Here is a 23651-nt window from a genome sequence, read left to right on the forward strand (position 1 = left end):
ATCTTCTTTCAACACTGGTCTCTATTTCTGCCTACCTGCTCAGTTTTATAACTCATATAAACCAGATGAGAATTCTATTGTACATACAAAGCATATGTTAACAGTGCTTAAGACTCAAATTTTTCAAACTTATATAAATGTAATATGTCTAATTTAAAGTATTGTAATAACGCATTAAAGGGGTATTTAAATCTCTGAATGCTTATTTATATAAAAGCATGTATATTTTCTTGAACCCCTGACCTCAAGTGATCTGCCTGCCTTGGCCTCCCAAAATGCTGGGATTACAGGCGTGAGCCACCGTGCCTGGCCTTTTTAAATTTTTTTGTTTTGAGATGGAGTCTTGCTCAAAACATCTATGTTTTCATGTCTAGTTCCAAATATATTCTCTTGCTTTGAAGATAACTGTTAAAATATTACACTATGACTGAGACAGAAAATACAACTAGGAAGCAATGAATACAAAATAGAAAAAAGAATTGTGCTGTGGGGTTGAGAAAAAATAAGTAAAAACCATTATGCAAACTCTGTTAACAGAAAACCCACCAAAAGGAAAAATACTTGTTTTCTAATTTCATTTTGGATAGTCTACCAGAAGAGGAAAATTAAATTAGTACTTTTAAGAGTATGTACATACCAAACACTACAAAAATATCCCCTGTAGCAATACTGTTAACTTCCAGTAAAGAGAAATAAGGTTTATCTTAGAGGCTTCACCTGTACAGCTGTAAAAATACTCTCTGGTAATATTTCAGCACCATGGTACAAATGAGGGAAATACAGGACAGGTAGTCTGAGTAATCTCAACTTCCTATGAAATAAATTTGTTTTTAAGTTTAACAGAGCTTAAAAATCTGGGAAACAGTATGGCAGTTCCCCAAATAAGTAAACAAATAAATACAGAATTACCATATGATCTAGCAATTCCAATTCTAGCTATACTGTATATCCAAAAGAATTGAAAGCAAGTACTCCCACAAGTATTTATACACCCATGTTCACAGCAGCATTATTCACAAAGGTGCAAGCAAGTGTCCATTGATGGATGAATGGATAAGCCAAACGTGGTATATACATACAACTGGGTATTATTCAGCCTTAAAAAGGAAGGAATTTCTGACACATGCTACGCACATGGATGAACCCTGAAGATATTATGCTAAGTGAGAATAGCCCATCACAAAAAGGCTAAATACTGTATGATTCCACTTACATGAGGTACCAATAGTCACATTCATAGAGACAGAAAGTAGAATGGTGGTTGCCAGGGACTGGGGCGGGGAGCAAATGGGCACCTATTTTGTTTAGTGGGCATAGATTTAGTTTTACAAGATGAAAAAGTTTAGAAGATGGATGATGGTGATGGTTACATAACAATGTCAATGTATGTAATACCACTGAACTGTACACTTAAAAATGGTTAAAATGACTGGGCACGGTAGCTCATGCCTGTAATCCCAACTACTTGGGAGGCTGAAGAGGCAAGATAGCTTGAGCCTGGGAGTTTAAGGCTGCAGTGAGCTATAATCGCACCACTGCACTCCAGCCTGGGCAACAGAACAAGATCCTGTCTCAGAAAAAAGAAAAAAAACGTTAAAATGGTAAATTTACGTTTTGAATGTTTTACCACAAAAAAAAAATCTATAAAACCTACTTTCCATTTCCTCCATAAACATCAGTGCAATCACTGTAAAAGAATGCTGAAGAAATATCTGAAAAGCTTTGGAAAAACTATTGTAATTAGAAAATATAGTAGTACCCTGACAATTTTACATCCTAAATCAAACTATCAACTTTGGCCCAAGGCCTGGCAAGACAAGAAACTAATCAAAATAGGGAGAAATGCCATCACATAACAGACTACTATGGCAACAGAAATACTGTCACAAAATCACAAACATAGACTCCAATACTTCGAAGACATGAAATGTTCTATATTTGCACTGTACAGTACTTGGAATGTGGGTAAGTGCAAATAAGAAACTGATTTTAGGCCGGGCACAGTGGCTCATGCCTGTAATCCCGGCACTTTGGGAGGCCGAGGTGGGTGGATCATGAGATCAGGAGATTGAGACCATTCTGGCTAACACAGTGAAACCCACCTCCACTAACAATACAAAAAATTAGCCGGGCATGGTGGCATGCACCTGTAATCCCAGTTACTCGGGAGCCTGAGGCAGAATTGCTTGAACCTGGGAGGTGGAAGTTGCAGTGAGCCAAGATTGCACCACTACACTCCAGCCTGGGCTACAGAGCAAGACTCTGTCTCAAAAAAAAGAAAGAAAAAAGAAAAAAAAGAAACTGATTTTAACTTTACTTAATTTTAAGTTTAAATAGTCACACTGGACTGGTGGCTACTACACTGGATGACACAGCTACATTGGTACACTCTCTGGGAGAAAGATCTTTGGTTTTCATTATTTACATATTCCCAGTTTCTATCAGTGCAAGGCACAGAGTATTCCTAGACTGAACTCATCTACTGAAGTTGTATAGGAACATTTTCTATTTTCTAGAAGGCTTTCCTTTCAAAAGCATGTTTTGACTGGAAGGTGTGAGCATAAGCACACACAAAAAATGCCTAAACTTTCAAGATAAATCAGTAATGACCAGAGAAAAGCCAAAAACCCTAGGTTTTATAACCAGGCTAAAGAATCAATAAATTCCAAAAAGGAAAAGTACTAGGAAAGAAGTTTGAAGCCGATATTCCATGACCCATGTATTAATGTGTTCTCACGCTGCTAATAAAGACATACCCAAGCCTGGGTAATTTATAAAGGAAAGGGGTTTAACTGACTCAGTTTCACATGGCTGGGGAGGCCTCACAATCATGGCGGAAGACGAAGGAAGAGCAAAGTGACGTCTTACATGGTGGCAGGCAAGAGAGAGCTTGTGGAGGGGAACTCCCATTTATAAAACCATCAGAACTTGTGAGACTTATTCACTACCACAAGAACAGTATGAGGGAACCCCCCATCGTGATTCAATTACCTCCACCTGGCCCCACCTTGACACAAGTGGGGGGAGGGGGCATATTATAACAAGGTGAGATGTGGGTAGGGACATAGCCAAACCATATCAACCCAAGACCTTTCTGATATGATATCTAAGAAGAAAATTCCTATGGACATGTGATAAACCAAACATGACAATGTCAACTTAGTCTATCAAAGCATGACTTTACTTCATCTGCTTTATGCTTTTTATGCTTTTCATCAAAAAGCTGCATACACCCATGCTGAAGCATGCCTTTTCAGTTTCCAGACTGAACTATAAAACTTTTGAGGTAACATCTAACCCAAAGGTTGTCTCTGTAAAAGTTATCTCCTACTTACAACTTAAATTATAAACTTATAACTGAGTAGCTTAAGTAATTGGCCCTATGAAGAGATGGTCTTTCCTTCAATAGCTCTCTACAACTTCTACTAATTTTGGTTACTAGGGGTGGACAAATGAAACTACTAAATATACAGGACAGGCTACTAAGATTCCTTTAAGATCTGCCTCAAAATACTCTGTCTTTTAGAATACTCTGAAGTTATCAGTGATATCTACCTATCACATAAAACATAACCATGGCTGTACATCTCCAAGAATTTTGGTGGAAAAAGTTTAGAGCAATGAATACAGATTCTTCAGAAAATGGCTGTTTTATACAAATATTAGAGAAAGAGAAAAGATGCTAACTCACAGAACAGGCTAAAGCATATTCGAATTATACCTCTATACCACGTCTACCGTCACCAGGTCATTAGAACTATACTAAATTACTCTCGGATTAGTTAGGTGGGGTGGTAGGGAAGAATAAGGGTAATAGTTTCACAAATACATATTCTTGAAAGTAGTTTTTTAGCAAACCACACAAATTCTATGCCTTACCAATTTCAAATGGATGTTAAAACGCTATACTTATTACTACAGTTAAAACACGCTTTTGTTCCAGTACACAAAATCTACTGGAAAGAAAAAACCACCACACACATTACTTTTGGTTACAAATGCCACTTAGTGACCACTTAAAGAGAGCCTTGGCCAGGCACAGTGACTCATGTCTGTAATCCCAGCACTTTGGGAGTCTGAGGTGAGAGAAGTGCTTGAGCCCAGGGGCTCGAGACCAGCCTGGGCAACATGGCAAGACCCTGACTCTATAAAAAAATACAAAACATTAGCCAGGTGTGGTGGTGCATGCCTGTAGTCCCAGCTGTCAAAGAGGCTGAGGTGGGAAGATCAACTGAACCCAGGCTCAGCTGAGCAAGGCTGCAGTGAGCAGTAATCACACCCCTGCGCTCCACAGCCTGGGCAACAAAGTGAGACCCTGTCTCAAAAAACTAAATAAGCCGGGTGCAGTGGCTCACACCTGTAATCCCAGCACTTTGGGAGGCCAAGGCGGCCAGATCACTTAAGGCCAGGAGTTTGAGACAAACCTGGCCAACATGGCGAAACTCCATCTCTACTAAAAATACAAAAATTAGCCGGGCATGGTGGCACGTGCCTGTAGTCCCAGCTATTTGGGAGGCTGAGGCAAGAGAATCGCTTGAACCCAGGAGGCGGAGGTTGCAGTGAGCCAAGATGGTGCCACTGCACTCCAGCCTGGGTAACAGAGTGAGGCTGTCTCAAAAAATAAATAAATAAAGAGAGCCTTATTGAGTCAAAAAGTTCCTCTCCCTTTCTGTACCTGAATATTTGCAAGTATAAAATGAGGGCAACATATACATCTCATAAAGGTTTTTTTTTAAAAAAAAAGAAAAGAAAAAAAGACTGGAAAGACTGAAGAGCATTAAAGGAGCTGAACACTGTTTATTTTTAACCATGTATATGGTGAAGAGTGACAGCAAAAATAAAACTCGCAGATAAAGAAAAATGTGAGTTATCCAACTGAGTATCTGCATATATGCACTTCCGACAATCAACATTTTTAAGAACCTGTGTGTGAAGCATCTTGTTTATCTTAATAACCATGGTTTATTTCTTCAACTATGGGTATTGGACTATATAAACAAATGTGACAAGAATCCCAGTCTAGTAGGGGAGGCAAAACACTTATTTTCAAAAAGGTTTATAAAAAGGCAAACACAATGAAATAAAGTTCTCTAGGCATTCACCGGGGGCTGAAATCACTTTTGGCTGAAGAGAAGCAGGTAAGCCTTGAAGGAGAAAGCAGAATTTAGGTTGGGCTTTCAAAAGATGAGTTAGTTTCTGCATTTGAAGAAAGAGTTGGGAAAGAGTAAAAGCAGAGAAGAAAGTAAAGTCGGGCAAAGGCAGCATTCACTCTACCCCAAAATATTGGTGTACTATGAGAAATATTTCAGCTATTTGGATGCTGATAGGAAAGACTCAGTAAAGGAGTCTAAAGATGCAGACAAGACATAGGATAAACCAAAAGATCAAGGTCCCAGAGATTTCAGAAGATTGAGAGATGCAAAGCACCTAGATCTGACAAGAGGAGAAGCAGCTGCATACAACCATGCTGAAGTTTGACCAAATTAGAGGGAAAAGGTGATGGTATATTTATAAAAATGACTAGAATGATAAATCTTGGAATCCACATTTGATAAGGAGAGAAGTAAAAACAAGAAGACCTAATAAAGAAAAAGTAAGGAACAGTCAATGAACTGAGGTTTTGATAAAACTCAAGAACTAATGCAGGGACTTCTGTTTAAAATGACTAAACTAACTGACTGAACACAGCTGTCTGCTCTCAGGTCCTTCCAAAAATCCAATAAAAATCAGAGTAAAGATCTTTTTTAAAAAAGGCAAAAACACACAAAGACAAAGAAAATGGAAACAGGTGACAGATATCAATAGAACTGTGGAAACTGGAAAGCTAAAGGACAGTGTTAACTGTCTTAGCAGATCCGAAAAGGCTGATATTTGCCTGGGGGTGGGGAGGGAGGATGCGATAAGAATGGGGAAGGCAAGGGACAAACTATTCATGTTGCAAAACCCAGGAAGACTGGGGAATTGGAAGCACAGGTACATCTGAAGGCAGATGCACAGGTGGAACAAAAAATAAAGGAGTGGAGCTGGGTGTGGTGGTGTACACCTGTAATTTCAGCTACTCAGGAGACTGAGGAGAGAGGATTGCCTGAGACCAAGAGTTTGGGTTCAACCTGGGCAATATAGCAAGACCTCATCTTTTCTTTTCTTTCTTTTTTTAAAAAGGGTGGGGTGGGCTGGGCGTGGTCACTCACATTGGGAGGCCGAGGCGGGCGGATCACAAGGTCAGGAGATCAAGACCATCCTGGCTAACATGGTGAAACGTTGTCTCTACTTAAAAATACAAAAACTTAGCTGGGCGTGGTGGTGGGCACCTGTAGTCTCAGCTACTTGGGAGGCTGAGGCAGGAGAATGGCGTGAACCTGGGAGGCAGAGCTTGCAGTGAGCCGAGATGGCGCCACTGCACTCCAGCCTGGGGGACAGCGAGACTCTGTCTCAAAAAAAAAAAAAAAAAGGGTGGGGTGGGGGGAATGCCAATAATGCAGCCTTAAAACAAAAAAAGAAAAAAGTTTAAATAAATAAAAGGGTCAAAATCTGTGTAAGAAGCAGTAGACTCCTAAATTTCCTCTCTGACTCTGAGCAACCAGGCTACTACTCTCCCACCATAACAGGAGACTCAAGGTTTACTGTGGAAAGATTGAAGTAGGTGGTCTCTGGACTCTTAGACAACAGACTCAGCTAAAGACAGGAGTATCATGCTGAAAACAAGAGATTAAATTAAAACCTACATACTTAGTTGTGAGATCCATCCCTTGGCTTCATTCCCTGACCTGGCTTTAGAACACTGGCAGTCTAGCTTATAACCCCCAGGCTGACTAGAGAACTCAAGGTAAAAACAGCCCAAGAAAAACAGACCAACAGAAAAGCAATGAGAGAAAGGATGAAGGCTCCCTTCTCGATGATCCATTAAACGGAAGAGAAACCCAAGAAAACATCATGGAATCCAAGAATCAGTGGATCCAGCACAACAAAGAGGCAAAGGGAATTCCCTAGGACAGTGCTTATGGAATCCCATGACAATATTTATCCAACAGACCTAGCAAACCAGGCCAGACTGGAGCAGGGAAATGGAGGGCTCTTGGGACCGATATTTCCTTCAGCCAAAAAAGAAAACAAATCACCAGTCTGAACAACGAGGATATTTACAGTACTGAGATTTGGGGGTGACTTATTGTGGATACCCAGCAAACAGAATGTTAAAAAAAAAAAAAAAAAAGAGGTATTTGATTACCAACAGGAAAAAAAAGGTTCCACAAAATTTTGTTTTAAAAATAAAACTTAAATATTAGTAAAACTACATAAAGATTTCAAAAAAAAACTAGGCGACATTATTTGAGATTTTTGAGCCAGCAAATTGGAAAACAGTGGGTTATGATCACAGCAGAATGTCTGAATCAGTGATTTGGAGGCGTGGTGACTTTTTTTGTTTGTTTGTTTGTTTTACAATCTTGCTGTTTCCCAGGCGCAGTAGCGAAATCATAGCTCACTCAGTCTTGAACTCCTGGGCTCAAGGGATCCTCCCGAGTAGCTGGGACTATAGGCGAATGTCACCACACCCAACTAATTTTCCTATTTTTTTGTAGAAATGAGGTCTCGCTATGTTGCCCAGGCTGGTCTTGAACTCCTGGGCTCAAGGGATCCTCCACCTTAGCCTCACAAAGTGCTGGGATTACAGGCGTGAGCCAATGGGCCTGGCCTGGCTGGCAACTTTTTTGTTTTTTTGAAAAGGAGTCGCACTCTGTTGCCCGGACTGGAGTGCAGTGGCACGATCTCGGCTCACTGCAACTTCCACCTCCTGGGTTCAAGAGATTCTCCTGCCTCAGCCTCCTGAGTAGCTGAGACAACAGGTGTGCACCACCACACCCAGCTAATTTTTGTATTTTTAGTAGAAACGGGTTTTCACCATGTTGGCCAGGCTGGTCTCAAACTCCTGACCTCAAGCAATCCGCCCGCCTCAGCCTCCCAAAGTGTTGGGATTACAGGCGTGAGCCACTGCGCCAGGATCTAAAACGATCCTGGGTGGTGGCTTTTTAGTAAAGACAAGATCCAGGGTGTGATTGTGTGACCAGGTGGCTAAAGAGAATGAAGAGGTAAAGGAATCAAAAGGCCAAAGTGTTAGCTGAACTGTCAATCCAGATGCTGAAGTTGCCTAAACATGATGTGTGACTGCTGGATATTTTCCAGATCCACTTTTCCACCCTCCTCTATCATGTTTTCTGCTCCAATAGGCTGACCTGTATAGACTTTACCAACAGGTCACTGTGTCCCCTGGCTTCCAGTTGGGTTTGGCCAATGGGGAATCCCAGCAAGAAATTAAGAGAAGAGGGTCAGGATATTCATTCCTCCAGCTTCATTCTCTCAAGGTCACCTGAAACTAGCTATGTCCCCTCGGCTGAAAGTCACCATTCCTCTCAAGGCAGCCAACTCCATATTTTTCAAGTAACTATTCCCTCTTTTATGGGATTTTAACCGTTCAGCTACAGGTTACCAAACTATTTCTTGTCGCACTACTATACCTAAATCTTTATAATAGTATCTTTATAAAATAAACTCAAATTATCCTGTCAAGTGTGCCATCTGTTCCTGTCTGGACTCTTACTATTAACTGTGATGGTGAAGATGATGTAAGGTTGTAATAGAGTATTGGAAAGTAAGGAGAGAAAAGTGACTAATATTTAAATAACAATTGCTAACATTTTAATCTCTACGTTCCAAGAACTTTTCTAAGCTCTTCGTAGAATATTAACTCATTTAATCACAACTACCTTCTGTGGTAAGCAGAGATTTTTGTCTGGTTCATTTCCAAATCCAAACACCCAGCATAGTTGCTGGCACATGGTAAGCACTCAAATATTGATTTAAAATACACACAACAAGCAGGTTTAATTAGAAAGAGATTACTTTTTTAGTATAGTGTAGCATTTCTCCTAATTATACTTTAGAAAACTATACAAAGATCAGGGAATTGTTGACTCTCCAGAGATCACAGAAACACTAAATGAGACCATATGTGAATGATTTTCTTGTGTAGCCTACAGTGAGTCATATTCCTTTATTTTCTGACGAGGACTTGGGCGCCAATTTTTTAAGTTTAATATTCAAAGTCAAGGGGGCGGTGGCTCATGCCTGTAATCCCAGCACTTTGGGAGGCCGAGGCGGGCAGATCACCTGAGGTCGGAGTTCGAGACCAGCCTGCCCAACATGGCGAAACCCTGTTTCTACTAAAAAATACAAAAATTAGCTGGGTGTGGTGGCGTGTGCCTGTAATCCCAGCTACTCAGGAGGCTGAGACAGGAGAATCACTTAAACCTGGGAGGAGGAGGTTGCAGTGAGCCGAGATAGCACCACTGCATTCCTCCAGCCTGGACAACAGAGCCAGACTCTGTCTCAAAAAAAAAAAAAAAAAAAGCAAAAAAAGCAAAGTTGCTCCATACCAAGACCAGATTTTAAAAAAGTCAAAGTTGCAAATTTTTAAATATTATGCACCTGCAGCCTAGGAGCTGATTTAATAAGGCAGAGCACCTTTAAGTATCAGTTATGAGTTAAATAAGGGGAAGGGGGCCAAAAAAATATGGTTGTAAGTATAAAATGCAAAAATAAAGGTAAAGGTGAGTATTTTGTCAGCCTGTAAAAAAGCCTCTTTAGTTTTCAAAGTACTTAATTTTTAAAGTACATCCTACATTAGAACCTAAGTCAGCCAGATCACCAAGAATACACATTTACACAGAAATGAAGCACAGCAAAGGTGTGAAAATTAGGGCAGGAAGCATAAAACATGAAATCAAAGAATGCAGAAATACAACAGATATAAGCTACAATTAAATATCTCACCGGATGCACATACAGTTTCATATGGAATAATCAAAGCAGCAGTGATACCCATCTTATAAATAAAAATCTAAAAGCCAGAGAAATAACAAGGTTAGAGGATTAATATGAAACAAAATGAGAACTCCAAAGATTTTCTGAAAGCAGAATTACTGTTTTTTCTTCATATTATGTTGCCACTCCAAAGCAAGGGGAAAACTCGCATGAGTAAGAATCTAGAAACCTGCGAAGTTTCGAGAAGAACAGACTCAAACTGGAGTGAAAATAGGCAAAAAGAGTGAGGCATAAGGCTACGACTGGGAGGAAAGTGCCAGATGCAAGTCTTGGACACGGAGGGGAGACGAATAAAGCCTTCTTAAGCGGAAGGTGGAGAAACACTGGGGTTGGATTTGGTGGGAGGAAGACAAAACGGAAAAGCACGGCCCAAGAAGCAACGGCAAAGGGAGAACTTAAACAAGATTAGATTGATGCCACAATCGAAAAGTATTAAGACCTACAAATCAGATTCTACCGGGTGGGGAAAGGGCCAGTTCGCGACGGATCAGGTGCGACTAGTTTCCCAAAAGCTGCAAAGATGTAGCTTCGCAGCCCCACCCCACGACAGCAGCTCCTCCCCAAGGAGGACCTCACGAGGTCAACCGCCGGGCTCAGGTTCTCCCCTGGAGCCTAGGTTCCACCCCGCCCCGGCCCCGTGGCACAGAACTGCCTCTCTGGGCCCCTCACCGAACGCTGCAGCTCCCCAAGCCAAAATGAGGCGCGCTCCTTTCCGCTGGGATCTGGGTCGTGGTAAAGCGCCTGCACTGCCTGGTACACGAGCTGCAATGTCGGCTTTGCTCCTTCCATGGTGGTGGCGGTAGTGGCGGTAGCGACGGCTCCGATTCTTCTCCGGGGGATTCCTCAGTTGCTCCGCCTTCGCGCTTCCTCACTGTCTGGGCCACGGCCGCTCCCTGACTGGCGCCATCTCCTCCTCTTTGGCCGTTACCAGGGCAGAAGGTTCTCCGTGGAAGTTGCCCCCTCGGAAACAGCTATTAGGTCGTATTCAGGTTCCTGGCCTTTTTTCCGGTTTTCCACTTGACTCTAGACTTCTGAGTCCACAGATTCTGGCGCTGCCGTCTTCACTCGCTGACTTGCCCTCAGAAGCCTATCTTCGCACGCCACACACCATTGTACCTAAGGTGCGTTTACCCGGACCGGAAGCGACAGCACCGATACCTTTGGCACACTTCCGCCTGGTACACTACAAACGGCCTCCTTCCCGGCACGCCTCCTCTTGTCTCCCCGCCCCCTCCCGGAAGTGACCCTGTCGGGCCAGGAGCCGGGAAGAAGAGCCGGTGTTCTCTCTGTTCCTCGCTAGCAGCTTGGCACTTTAGCGCCGAGATGTGCCCCATATCTGAGCTGCCTTCAGCTCCTTGGAAATGGATCCAGGTTTTTCCCACCCCTTCCGACTTCCCCATCCCTCTCCAGAGAATCTTTTTCTGCCCTGGTGATCAAGGCGCGTCAATTCAACTCTCCGTAGAGTGGCCACAGTACTGGAGATCCAAAGATGAATTAAGACATGGTACCTACGCTGGCTCTAGTGGAGGAGACAGACACGTAGTCAACTGAACTATTTTACAAACCTGAAATATGTGCCACATTGAGATAAATCTAAAATGCCTAGAATCTCTGTTCGGCTCCCCTTTACTTAGTTCTTAAGCCCAAAAGAGGTCTTCATTCTGCTTACAGCTCCTGGTGCTCTAACTCCAGAGCATTTTGCATACATCTTTAGGGTTATTCTCACATTGAACTGTATTTTTGTGAATGCCTTTCTGTCCGAATCCAATACCAGTGGTCTAACAATTCACAAAAGAAAATAGAAATCTTGGAAACTGTACTATGGAGAAATTGGGGACAAAAGGTAACAGTATATTAATATTAACATTGCTGCTAGTCCTTTGCACTAGTAAATAACTGCTATTTGATAAATGATCACAATGTATAAAACACTGTAGTTACAAGATCTCATTTAATCTGCCTAACAACCTTGCCAAGTATTAATAAAACCCGTTTTGGGCGCTGACACTGACCTACAGCACCTCAGCTCCAGCGCCATGGCGCCCTCCAGGAAGTTCTTCGTGGGGAGGAACTGGAAGATGAACGGGCGGAAGAAGTGTCTGGGGGAGCTCATTGGCACTCAGAACGCGGCCACTGTGCCTGCCGACACCAAGGTGATTTGTGCTCTCCCCACTGCCTATGTCTAGTTGGCCCGGCAGAAGCTAGCTCCCAAGATTGCTGTGGCTCCGCAGAACTGCTACAAAGTGACTAATGGGGCCTTTACTGAGGAGATCAGCCCTGGCATGGTCAAAGACTTAGGAGTCATGTGGGTGGTGTCGTCCTGGGGCACTCAGAAGGCATGTCTTTGGAGAGTCAGATGAGCTGATTGGGCAGAAAGTGGCCCATGCTCTGGCAGAGAGACTTGGAGTAATCGCCTGCATTGGGGAGAAGCTAGATGAAAGGGAAGCTGGCATCATTGAGAAGGTTGTTTTTGAGCAGACAAAGGTCATCACAGATAATGTGAAGGACTGGAGCAAGGTCATCTTGGCCTATGATCCCGTGTGGGCCACTGGTACTGGCAAGACTGCAACACCCCAACAGGTCCAGGAGGTACACAAGAAGCTACGAGGATGGCTTAAGTCCAACATCTCTGATGCAGTGGCTCAGAGCACTGGTATCATTTATGGAGGCTCTGTGACCAGGGCAACCTGCAAGGAGCTGGCCAGCCAGCCTGATGTGGGTGCCTTCCTCATGGGTGGTGTTTCCCTCAAGCCCAAATTCGTAGACATCATCAATGCCGAACAATGAGCCCCATCCGTCTTTCCTACCCTTCCTGCCAACCCAGGAACTAACAGCCCAGAAGCCGAGTGACTGCCCCTCCCCTGCACATGCTTCTGATGGTGTCATCTGCCCCCTATTGTGGCCTCATCCAAACTGTATCTTCCTTTACTATGTATACCTTCACCCTGTAATGGTTGGGACCAGGCCAATCCCTTCTCCACTTACTATAATGGTTGGAACTAAATGTCACCAATGTGGCTTCTCCTTGGCTGAGAGGTGAAAGGGATGGAATTTGCTCCTGGGTCCCCTAGGCCCTACTGAGGGGAGGAGAGAGAAACCATCCTCTCCCTTCTTACACTGTGAGGCCAAGATCCTCCACTCAGAACCCAGGGGTGCTGCCCTCTCCCACGGTGCCAGTGCCTTTGTGTGTTGTGTACGTGAGCCATCCCACATGTGAGGGAAATAAACCCCTGGCACTTAAAAAACAAACAAAAAAACCCATTCTAAAAAAAGAAACATAGTAATGTAATTTACCCAAGGATACAGTTCTTAAAGTTAGGATTTGAATCCAGATCAGTGTTGCTCCAAAACCTGTTAAATCACACAATCCCTATCATCTTGTGCGTTGGTTTGCTTCTGAATTGTTAGTCAAGGAATTTTTAACTGCCAACAACATGATGAAAACAATGTTACTGCACAGAGTTGATATAATTTGAGACAGAAAAAAGAAACTTGATATTTTAGTTAGCTAATCCATTCATTCATTAAAAAAAGATTTAGTGCTGGGCTTGGTGGCTCACAACTGTAATCCTAGCATTCTGGGAGGCCGAGGCAAGAGGATTACCTGAGGCCAGGAGTTCAAGACTAGCCTGGGTGATGAAATGAAACTCTGTCTCTACAAAAAAATGCAAAAAGATTAGCAGGGCGTGGTGGTGGGTGTCTCTAATCCCAGCTACTCAGGAGGCTGAGGTGAGAGTATTGCTTTAGCCCAGGAGGTGGGGGTTGCAGTGAGCAGAGATTGTGCCACTGCACTCCAGCCTGGGAAACAGTGAGACCATATCTCAAAACAAATTTTTTGGGGTGTATCAAAGGGCATTATCAAGAAAGTGAAGTAACAGTCCACAACATGGAAGGGAATGTGCAAATAACATATCTGATAACTGATTAGTATCCAGAGTATATAAAGAACTCTTACAATTCACCAATGAAAAGACAACTCAGTTTTTGGGTGTGTGTGTGTGTGTGTGTGTGTGTGTGTGTGTTTTGTTTTTTTGTTTTGAGATGGAGTCTCTGTTGCCCAGGTTAGAGTACAATGGCACAATCTCAGCTCACTGAAACCTCCTCCTCCTGTGTTCAAGCGATTCTTGTGCCTCCTCCTCCCGCGTAGCTGGGATTACAGGTGCCCACGACCATGCCTGGCTGATTTTTGTATTTTTAGTAGAGACAGGGCTTCACCATGTTGGCCAGGCTGGTCTCGAACTCCTGACCTCAAGCGATCCACCCGCCTCAGCCTTTCAAAGTGCTGGAATTACAGGCGTGAGTCACCACGCCTGGCCTCAGATAATTCAGTTTTTTAAATGGGCAGTGAATTTGAATAGACATTTCTTCCAAGAAGATATGCAAATGCACATGAAAAGATGCTCACCATTAGCCCTCAGGGAAATACAAATCAAAACATGAGATACAACTTCACACCCACTAGAAAAACTAAAATTTAAAAAATGATAAATGCTGGTGAGAATGTGGACAAATCAGAACTCTCACACACTCTTCATGGGATTGTATCATGGTGCAGCCATGTTGAAAAACAGTTTGGCAGCTCTTCAAAAAAATGTTAAACATCACTTTGGGAGGCCGAGGCGGGCGGATCACGAGGTCAGGAGATCGAGGCCATCCTGGCTAACACAGTGAAACCCCGTCTCTACTAAAAAATACAAAAAAAAAAAAAAAAAATTAGCCGGGCGTGGTGGCAGGCGCCTGTAGTCCCAGCTACTCGGAGAGGCTGAGGCAGGGAATGGCGTGAACCCAGGAGGCGGAGCTTGCAGTGAGCCGAGACTGCGCCACTGCACTCCAGCCTGGGTGACAGAGCGAGACTCCGTCTCAAAAAAAAAAAAAAAAAAAAAGTTAAACATAGAATTATCATATGAACCAGCAGTTCTACACTTAGGTATATACTCAAGAGAAATGATAACTTGTGTGCATACAAACACTTGCACATGCATATTCATAGCAGCATTATTCATAACAGACGGCAGAAACAGCCCCAATATCCGTCATTTGATGCATGGATAAACAAAGTGTTCTATATCCATACAGTGAAATGTTATTTGACCCTTAAAAGGAATGAAGTACAGATAGATGCTACAATATAGGTAAACTTGAAAAATTATGCTAAGTGAAAGTGGCCAGACACAAAAGGCACATTAATTATGTGATTCCATTTACATAAAATGTTCAGAGTAAGCAAGATTCTAAATATAGACAGTAGATTGGTCATTTCCATGAGAAGAACGAGTAAGGAGAGACTGCTGATGCATAGGGTTGGTTTTTTGTTTAGGGTTTTTTTTTTTTTTGTATTGATGGAAATAAATGCTCTGGAATTAGTGGTGATGTTCAGAAAAACCTCATGAATATACTAAAAACCACGACATATGTTTTATATATGTTTTAAAAGGATGAATTTTATGGCAATGTGAACTGTATTTCAGTAAAACTTATTTTTAAAAGTTCTATGGTTAGGAATTATTAAAACACCACATGGATATTTAGCTAACAGTTGGAGAAAAAAGAAAAAAAATAGAGGTGATACCTAACCCAGAGTAGAAAGATTGAGAACACCATCTGGAGAAATTATGTCTAAACTGAGACCAGACTGATAGATAAATAGGAAGCAATTAGGCAAAGGGTTTAGTATTGTAGGCAGAGGCAACAGTATGAAAGCCTGGAGGCAAGGGAAAAAATTATGTTCTGAAGACTGAAAGTAGCTGAAGGATAGAGTTGACGTTGGGTAGGAGTAAGAAATGAAGCTAAACAGTGTTTAACCCATCTTTGTGACCTCATGCCATTACCTGATACATAGTGGGTGCTTAGCAAATGTCTTAAGTGACATGTTTCTTCGTTCCTTAGTCTTTAAAAAAAAAAAAAAAAAAAAAAGTCTAGTTTAACATGAAATGGTTTGGGCAGGGAAGGTGGCAAGAACAGAAATAAGAAATGATTGTAATAATCATGGTGAGGAGTGATGGTAGCCTGGAGTAAAGTGTTGGCGGTGGGCATGGAGATAGAGAGGTATTTAGGAACTTAGGAGGAAGAATCTTGACATGGTGATTACTTAAGCTGCAAGGTGTGACAAGAGGGAAGAGAACCCAGGCTTCTGAGATATGGAACCTAAAGGAAGAAATGGCTTTTATGGAAACAGAAAAGGATATGAGGATGAAGATGAGTTTAATCTTAGCCATGTTGAATATTGAGGCACTTAACAGACAGCCAAGACCAGCAGGCTGTAGCATGTGTGGGACTGAAGCCCAGGGGGTGGGTTGAAAATCCAGATTTGAGAGTTGTCAGTTTCTAGTTGGTGGCTAAAGACAAAGGAGTGATTGAGATGCGCATCTTTAAGCACCAAATAAATGCACCAGAGATGTCGAATATTGTTAGAATAATACATTTGAAATAAAATATTAGAAATACATGAAATATTTAAAATACCAAAACCCGTATAACTTTTGTCATTAGGCACAATGGTAACCCTAGGAAAACTGGACTCTAATGCAAAGTTTAATGAGACCAAACCCACCCTCAACAAAAAGAGCCCCGACTCCTTCCTTCTGCAAGCAAGCTAAATATAGATTCTCTGAAGGAAAGAAGAAAAGAGATAATGAGTGTTTCTTTTACTGACTTGGGGTGAGATTGTCCAAAGATTGAGGGCTGTACCTCAAGCACTCCAGTTCTCTACAGGCAATACCATGAAGCCTTCCATAAAAGTTTTGATCTGGCCAGGTGCAGTGGCTCACGCCTGTAATCCCAACACTTTGGGAGGCTGAGGTGAGTGGATCACCTGAGGTCCGGAGTTCGAGACCAGCCTGGCCGACATGGCGAAATCCCATCTCTACTAAAAATGCAAAAATTAGCCACGTGTGGTGGTGTGCGCCCGTAATCCCAGCTACTCAGGAGGCTGAGGCAGGAGAATCACTTGAATCTGGGAGGCGGAGATTGCAGTGAGCCAAGATCGCACCACTGCACTCCAGCCTGGGCAACAGAGCAAGATTCTGTACCCCCAACCCCCCCGCCAAAAAAAAGCTTTGATCTGCCTTGAGACGGCACCCATGATTTGTGGTGAACCTCAGGTTACAATAATAAGCATAGGTTGTGGCCCCACAGAGGCCTCCTTAATTCTCTTCTAGCCTCTTGACACCCACCCCACCCCACCCCACATCATCCTCCAGCCTCAGGGTAAAGTGAGCCACTGCGCTTTGGGGAGAAGTTGCAGAGGCAGTGTGTCAGAGGCCAGTGGTTTTACTCTAATACCCATTGTTTTCTTTCCTAGAGTTCTTTGAAGAAATATTCTTTTTTTCTTAAGCTAATTCAAATTAAATTTCTGTCACTTCCACTAAGAATTTTGAAGTCCAACTTCATCAAAATCTTAGCTCGACTTACCATAACAAAATACCAGCTGGAAGAAGGGAAATTTATTTTCTTACAGTTTTGGAGGCTGGAAGTTCGAGATCAGGGTACCAGCCTGATCAGGTTCTGGAGAGGGCCCTCTTCCTGGCTTACAGATCACCACTTCCTTGCTCCTCTTCTTGTAAGGCCACAGTCCTCTTGGATTAGGGCTCTACCTTATGACCTCACGTGACCTTAATTACCTCCTAAAGACACTATGTCTGGATACAGTCACACTGGGGGCTAGGGTGTCAACATATGAATTTGGGGGGCAACACAACTCAGTCCATAGCATCTGTCATTATGCCCACCGGCCTTGGAGAGTTAGTAGAAGGCCCTCATCCTTGCCCAAAAGAATACGATAACATCAGACTTCTTTGGTACACAGATTATAGTAAAAGTTCAGGCAAAGCCATGCTGACCGCACCAGGGATAGGGATATGTTATGCTTCACTGAAAGACAATACCTTGATTCTTTTGTAGTTGATAAGCACGATGATTGGAGTTTCACGTGCATGTGTGAGACACACCTCCCTCCAACCTTGTTACCACATCTGCACATTACCTGCCTGATGTGAACAAAAGAAAAGAAAGATTTTTTTTTTTAAGACCATGCCTTTGAATTGGATTTCCTAGCTCCCTGCTAGGAAAACAAGCAGTCACAATTTTCTCAGGTAGTAACAGGACACTTATAGGACAAAAAGATGTATGCATAAGAATGTTCATCCTAGTGTGGTTTCCCCTAATGAAAAAGTAGAAATATCCTCAATGTCCATCAATAGGCATCTTGATGTCCATCAAGAACTTTAGGATATATGCATGCTTTGGATACTAGGCAGCCATTGAAAATCAAGCAGAAAGGACTCTCATTAATTTTGTTACGTATGGTAATGATATTGGGGCTATATAGGAAAATGTCCTTACTTATTTAGGGGTACAGACAGTCCCCGACATGATTTTTTGACTTTACAGTGGTGCAAAAGTGATATACATACAGTACAGCTACTGGTGGGGGCTGAGGCAGAAGAATCACTTGAGCCGGGGAGGTTGAGGCTGCAGTGAGCCGAGATCGCACCACTGCACTCCAGCCTGGGTGACAGAGTGAGACCCCGTCTCTGAAAAAAAGAAAGGAAAAGAAAAACAAAAATCATAAATTGAAAATGCACTTTTTATGTGTGAGATAGGGTCTCACTCTGTCACCCAGGCTGGAGTGCAGTGGTGCGATCTCGGCTCACTGCAGCCTCAACCTCCCATGCTCAAGTAATTCTCCTGCCTCAGCCCCTCAAGTGGCGGGGACCACAGGCATGCACCACCACACCTGGCTAATTTCTTTTCACTTTTGGTAGAGAGGAGGTTTCACCATGTCGCCGAGGCTGGTCTCAAACTCCTGAGCTCAAGCAATCCACCCACTTTGGCCCCCAACATGCTGGGATTACAGGTGTGAGCCACTGTACCCGGTCTGCACTTTTGACTTACAATACCTTCAACGTACTGTGGTTTTGCATATACTAAAATAATTAGGTGCAATGTAGTATAATAAAGAATATATCAAGTCTTCATCCCCCATTCCTGGCACAGTGCTCCAAATGCTCTTGAAATTTTCCGAGCGATGGCAATGCCTTCATTACAGTAATGAAGTGACTCTGTGCAGACCCCCAGATAACTGCAGGTTGAGGTTTGGTGACCAGAAAGACCAACCATGTGTTTAGAAGGTTGGGACTCTGGGCCCCTTGGAACTCTGGTAGGAACTCTAGGAGAGAGAGGAGCTTAAGATGAGTTCAATCATGTGGCCAATTTTTTAATCAATCATACCTACACCTTGAAACCCCAGCAAAAACTCTGAACACCAAAGTTCAGTGGCTGTTCCTAGTTTAACACATTGGTGTGCTGAAATGGTGATGCCCCGTGATTCCAGGAGAGGGCATGGAAACTCTGTCTTCCTCCCAGGCCTCTAACGATGGTTTTTTTGTTTTTTTTTTTTTTTTTTTGAGATGGAGCCTCACTCCATCACCCAGGCTGGCGTGCAGTGGTGTGATCTCAGCTCACTGCAACCTCCACCTCCTGGGTTCAAGCAATTCTCTTGCCTCAGCCTCCCAAGTAGCTGGGATTACAGGTACACACAAACACGCTCAGCTAATTTTTTTATATTTTTAGTACAGACGGGGTTTCACCATGTTAGCCAAGCTAGTTTCAAACTCCTGACCTCAAGTGATCCACCTGCCTCTGCTTCCCAAAGTGCTACGATTACAGGTGTGAGCCACCACTCCCGGCCATGTTTTATAATAAAACTTTAATCATAAGTATTATGCTTTCCTGAGTTCTGTGAGTTGTTCTAGCAAATTATCAAGCATGTGGGGACTGTGGGAACCCCTGAGTTTGCAGCCAATTGGTCAAAAGTGCAAGGGCTTAGGGACATCCCAAAGTGAGGCTGATGTCTGAAATGAGAGCATCTTATAAAAGACTGAGCCCTTAACGCCATGGAGTCTCATACTAACTCTGGGTAAATAACATCAGAATTGGGCTGGGCATGGAGGCACATGCTTATAATCCCAGCACTTTGGGAGGCCGAGGCAGGTGGGTCATTTGAGCTCAGGAGTTTGAGACCAGCCTGGGCAATGTGGCGGAACCCCATCTCTACAAAAAAATATATATATATACAAAAATTAGCCAGGAGTGGTGGTGAGCACCTGCGGTCCCAACTACTGGGAAGGTTGAGGTGGGAGGATCACCTAAGCCTGGGAGGCAGAGGTTGAAATGAGCCAAGATCGTGCCACTGCACTCCAGCCTGAACAAGAGCGAGACTCTGCCTCAAAAAAAAAAAAGTTGCTGTTTTTTAAAAAACCAACATCTCTTTGAATTGAATTATAGCTCACCTAGTTGGGGTGGAAACAGAACAGGTAAGCTGTTCATCATGTCTATAATTGAGTTTAACATATATAAACAAAAAAAAGTAAAGCAAATATGGCAAAATAATGTTATAGGGAATAAATAAATGTGTTTACCATTCTTTCTACTTTTCTATATGTTTAAAGTTTTCCATATTAAAAAAATTGCTTGATGACTCATGACATAGAAAAAATCAAAGCTAGAAACAAAATTATATCAGTTTGTGTTTATTAACATAAAACGATATCTCAGAAATATTATTGGAAAAATAAACAGGTTATGAATCAGCCTGTAAAAATGCTTGTTGATACAAAAACATATTTGTATATTGGCAAAGAGAGGGGTTTGGAAGAATAGACAACAAAATGTTAACAATGGTTATCTCTGGTGATGAGATTTTGAGTGGTTTATATTTTCTTTCTTTTTTTTTTTCTTTTTCTTTTTAAGACAGAGTGCCTCTATTGCCCAGACTGGAGTTCAGTGGCGCCATCTTGGCTCACTCCATCTCCACCTCCCAGGTTCAAGCAATTCTCCTGCCTCAGCCTCCCAAGCTGGGATTACAGGTGCTCACCACCACACCCGGCTAATTTTGTATTTTTAGTAGAGATGGGTTTTCACCATGTTGGCCAGGCTGGTCTCATTCTCCTGACCTCAAGTGATCCACGTGCCTCGGCCTCCCAAAGTGCTGGGATTACAGGAGTGAGCCACTGTGCCCAGCCGGTTTATATTTCCTTTTTTGTGTTTTTCTTCATAGCACTATCACCCCTTGACACATTCCATACTTTTGTTGTTTTTAGCTACTCCCTTCATTAAAGTGTAAGTTCCCTGATGAGAAAATATCTTTTATCTGAGGAATGAGAGTTCTTTTAAATTATCAGGCCCAGAGAGGCATGAAAATGAGACAACAATCACGCCCTACTCCCCGCTTTTGAACTATGTATTTGTCTCTTGAAACTGCTTGCTATTGCCACAGGTAGCTAAAAATTAACTAAAATTAGCCTAATAATGCCGTACCAGACACCATAACCCACATTCTGTAGCTTAACAGTGTATGGCAATCAATAGTCAATGTTATTTCTATAAACCAATGAGAATTTTTGACAGATAACTTTGTATCAGCCTACTAGCTTTCCTCCTTTTTGACTTTAAAAACCTGCTATAATAAAGGCCAAATGGAGCTCATATCCAAGGGTGCTTGGGTCTGAGACTTCTGGGCAGCTCTTCTCACTTTGGCTCAAATAAATTCTTTTTGAGACAGGGTCTTTCTCTGTCACCCAGGCTAGAGTGCAGCGGTGCAATCATGGCTCAATGCAGCCTCAAACTCCTGGACTCAAGTAATACTCCTGCTGAGTAGCTCCTGCCAAGTAGCTGGGACTACAGTTGTGCACCACCATGCCCAGCTAATTTTTAAATTTGTTGTTGTTGTTGTTGAGATGCAGTCTTGTTTTGTTGCCAGGGTTGGTCTTGAATTCCTTGCCTGAAGCGATCCTCCCACTTCAGCCTCCCAAAGTGCTGGGATTACAGGCGTGAGCCACTTTGCCTGGCCTCTAGTAATCTCTTCAAATTGTATTTTATTTTATTTTATTTTATTTTTTATTTTTTTTTTTTTTGAGACGGAGTCTCGCTCTGTCACCCAGGCTGGAGTGCAGTGGCGCAGTCTCGGCTCACTGCAAGCTCCGCCTCCCGGGTTCACGCCATTCTCCTGCCTCAGCCTCTCCGAGTAGCTGGGACTACAGGCGCCCGCCACCACGCCCGGCTAATTTTTTTGTATTTTTAGTAGAGACGGGGTTTCACTGTGGTCTCGATCTCCTGACCTCGTGATCCGCCCGCCTCGGCCTCCCAAAGTGCTGGGATTATAAGCGTGAGCCACTGCGCCCAGCCTCAAATTGCATTTTATGTCTCTGCCTCTTTCATTTAGGTCAACAATGCAAACAGAAACTCTGTGTTGGTCACTGCCATATCCCCAGTGCTTTGAACACTGGCTGGAATATGGTAGACAGAAAATAAATAGTTGTTGAATGCATTAATAAGGTTCACATCATTTGAATCTTTTTTTTTATAGACAGGTTCTTGCTCTGTTGCCCAGGCTGGAGTGCAGTGGTGGGATCATAGCTCTTACAGCCTCAAACTTCTGGATTCAAGTGATCCTCCCACCTCAGACTCCCAAGTAGCTGGAACTACAGGCCTGTGCCATTATGCTAATTTTTAAAATTTTTTGTAGAGATAAGATCTCACTAGGTTGCTCAGGCTAGTCTCAAACTCCCGGCCTGAAGTGATCCTCCTGCCTCAACCTCCCAAAATTCTAGGATTACAGGCGTGAGCCATCGTGCCCAGCCTGAATTTTTTCTTTATAGTGATGGTTTACATTTATTATAGTTTTTAAAAATTAATTTATTTTTTTAATTCCAGCACCCACTTCAGAAGGGTCCCTGTACATCCCTGTCATCACAACTGGCCAATAGTAATGATCATGCGAAGTAACTTTTGGTCTTCATCAACGAGAGCTTGGTCTTTTGGGGTGCCACCAACTTCAATTATCTTGGTGCCAGCCAAGAGTTGCATTATAAGGCCAGACATGACAATGGGAGAGATCCCCAGCTCCATCAATGTGCCTCTGTTAACAGAGGCTAGAATCACTCTCATCCAGTAGAAAGGGTCAACTGAATCTGAAGACATGATACCAAATAGGGGAATCTGGCAGCACACTAAGAAGATAAAGAGGGCAATAGCAGTCCACAGCACTTTCTCCTTAAACTGAATCCTCCTCTCCAGCTTCTGAATTTCCAGCAGGATGACACAGAAGGGCTTGATGACTTGCAGAAATTTGATAACCATGGCAGCGGCTGCTCAGGCTCCGAGTCCCGCTTCGGCTCAGCTCTGCTCCACCTGAGGCGACGCTGCCCGCAGCCCAGCCTGTTCCACTGCACAGCTAAAGAGAGAGTCTGGCTATGCTGCCCAGGCTAGCCTTGAATGCCTGAGCTCAAGCGATCCTCCTGCCTCAGCCTCTCAAGTAGCTGAGACTACAGGCACAGGCCGCCACACCCAGTGATTACTTACATTCTTAACAAGCATATTTTATCAAAAACAACACAGCTGGCGTTCCCCTGCCCCCGAAAACAATGACAATATAAACTTGAAGTTGTAATTGTCAGGGGCCAGTGTTGGCTGAATCTTGGTGGCTGTTTGTGGAGAAAAGGCCACATGGCACCAACCTCTCCTGACTCAACTTATCCTGACTTACCAGCCCTCAGGGCACATACTCTAGACCAAACTCCTGCAGCTGCACAACCTAAGACAGCCACAACAAACCCAGCACCAAACACATTTCTTTTCCCTCAATTAAACCCAATTCAGGGTTTGCGTGCTGAGGACAGCATCTGCCTTTGTCTGGCTCTTCAGCTCAGAACCACCCTGAGTCATAGCCAGCATTTCACTGGATTTCAATTGCAAAGCAAATGCAAACTGGTGGG

The 23651-nt window shown here is 43.1% G+C and overlaps 1 protein-coding gene, 1 non-coding gene and 2 pseudogenes across 4 annotated transcripts in view; 2 read left to right on the forward strand and 2 right to left on the reverse strand.

Moving 5' to 3' along the window:
* TNPO3 (transportin 3) overlaps window positions 1–11082 on the reverse strand; it is a 102702-nt gene extending 91620 nt beyond the window's left edge. Inside the window, exon 1 of one of the 2 annotated variants that reach the window (XM_003261313.4) lies at window positions 10549–11082. In XM_003261313.4, the coding sequence (XP_003261361.2) occupies window positions 10549–10668 (120 nt within the window). In that variant the 5' untranslated portion in view covers window positions 10669–11082. The remainder of the gene's footprint in view (window positions 1–10548) is intronic. The other variant, XM_030825538.1, reaches the window with a different exon arrangement.
* Window positions 11083–11900: 818 nt separating this feature from the next.
* Window positions 11901–12666, forward strand: LOC100597856 (annotated as a pseudogene). The gene has a single exon (XR_004032956.1). The product of XR_004032956.1 is annotated as a triosephosphate isomerase-like (transcript).
* A 5100-nt stretch (window positions 12667–17766) lies between these two features.
* On the forward strand, window positions 17767–17870 carry LOC115838156. Its single transcript, XR_004033197.1, has one exon. It is a non-coding gene; the product is annotated as a small nucleolar RNA U13 (small nucleolar RNA).
* A 4697-nt stretch (window positions 17871–22567) lies between these two features.
* On the reverse strand, window positions 22568–23016 carry LOC101177562 (annotated as a pseudogene).
* Between the last annotated feature and the right edge of the window lie 635 nt (window positions 23017–23651).

Source organism: Nomascus leucogenys, chromosome 13, assembly GCF_006542625.1.
Source record: "Nomascus leucogenys isolate Asia chromosome 13, Asia_NLE_v1, whole genome shotgun sequence".
Lineage (NCBI taxonomy): Eukaryota > Metazoa > Chordata > Mammalia > Primates > Hylobatidae > Nomascus > Nomascus leucogenys.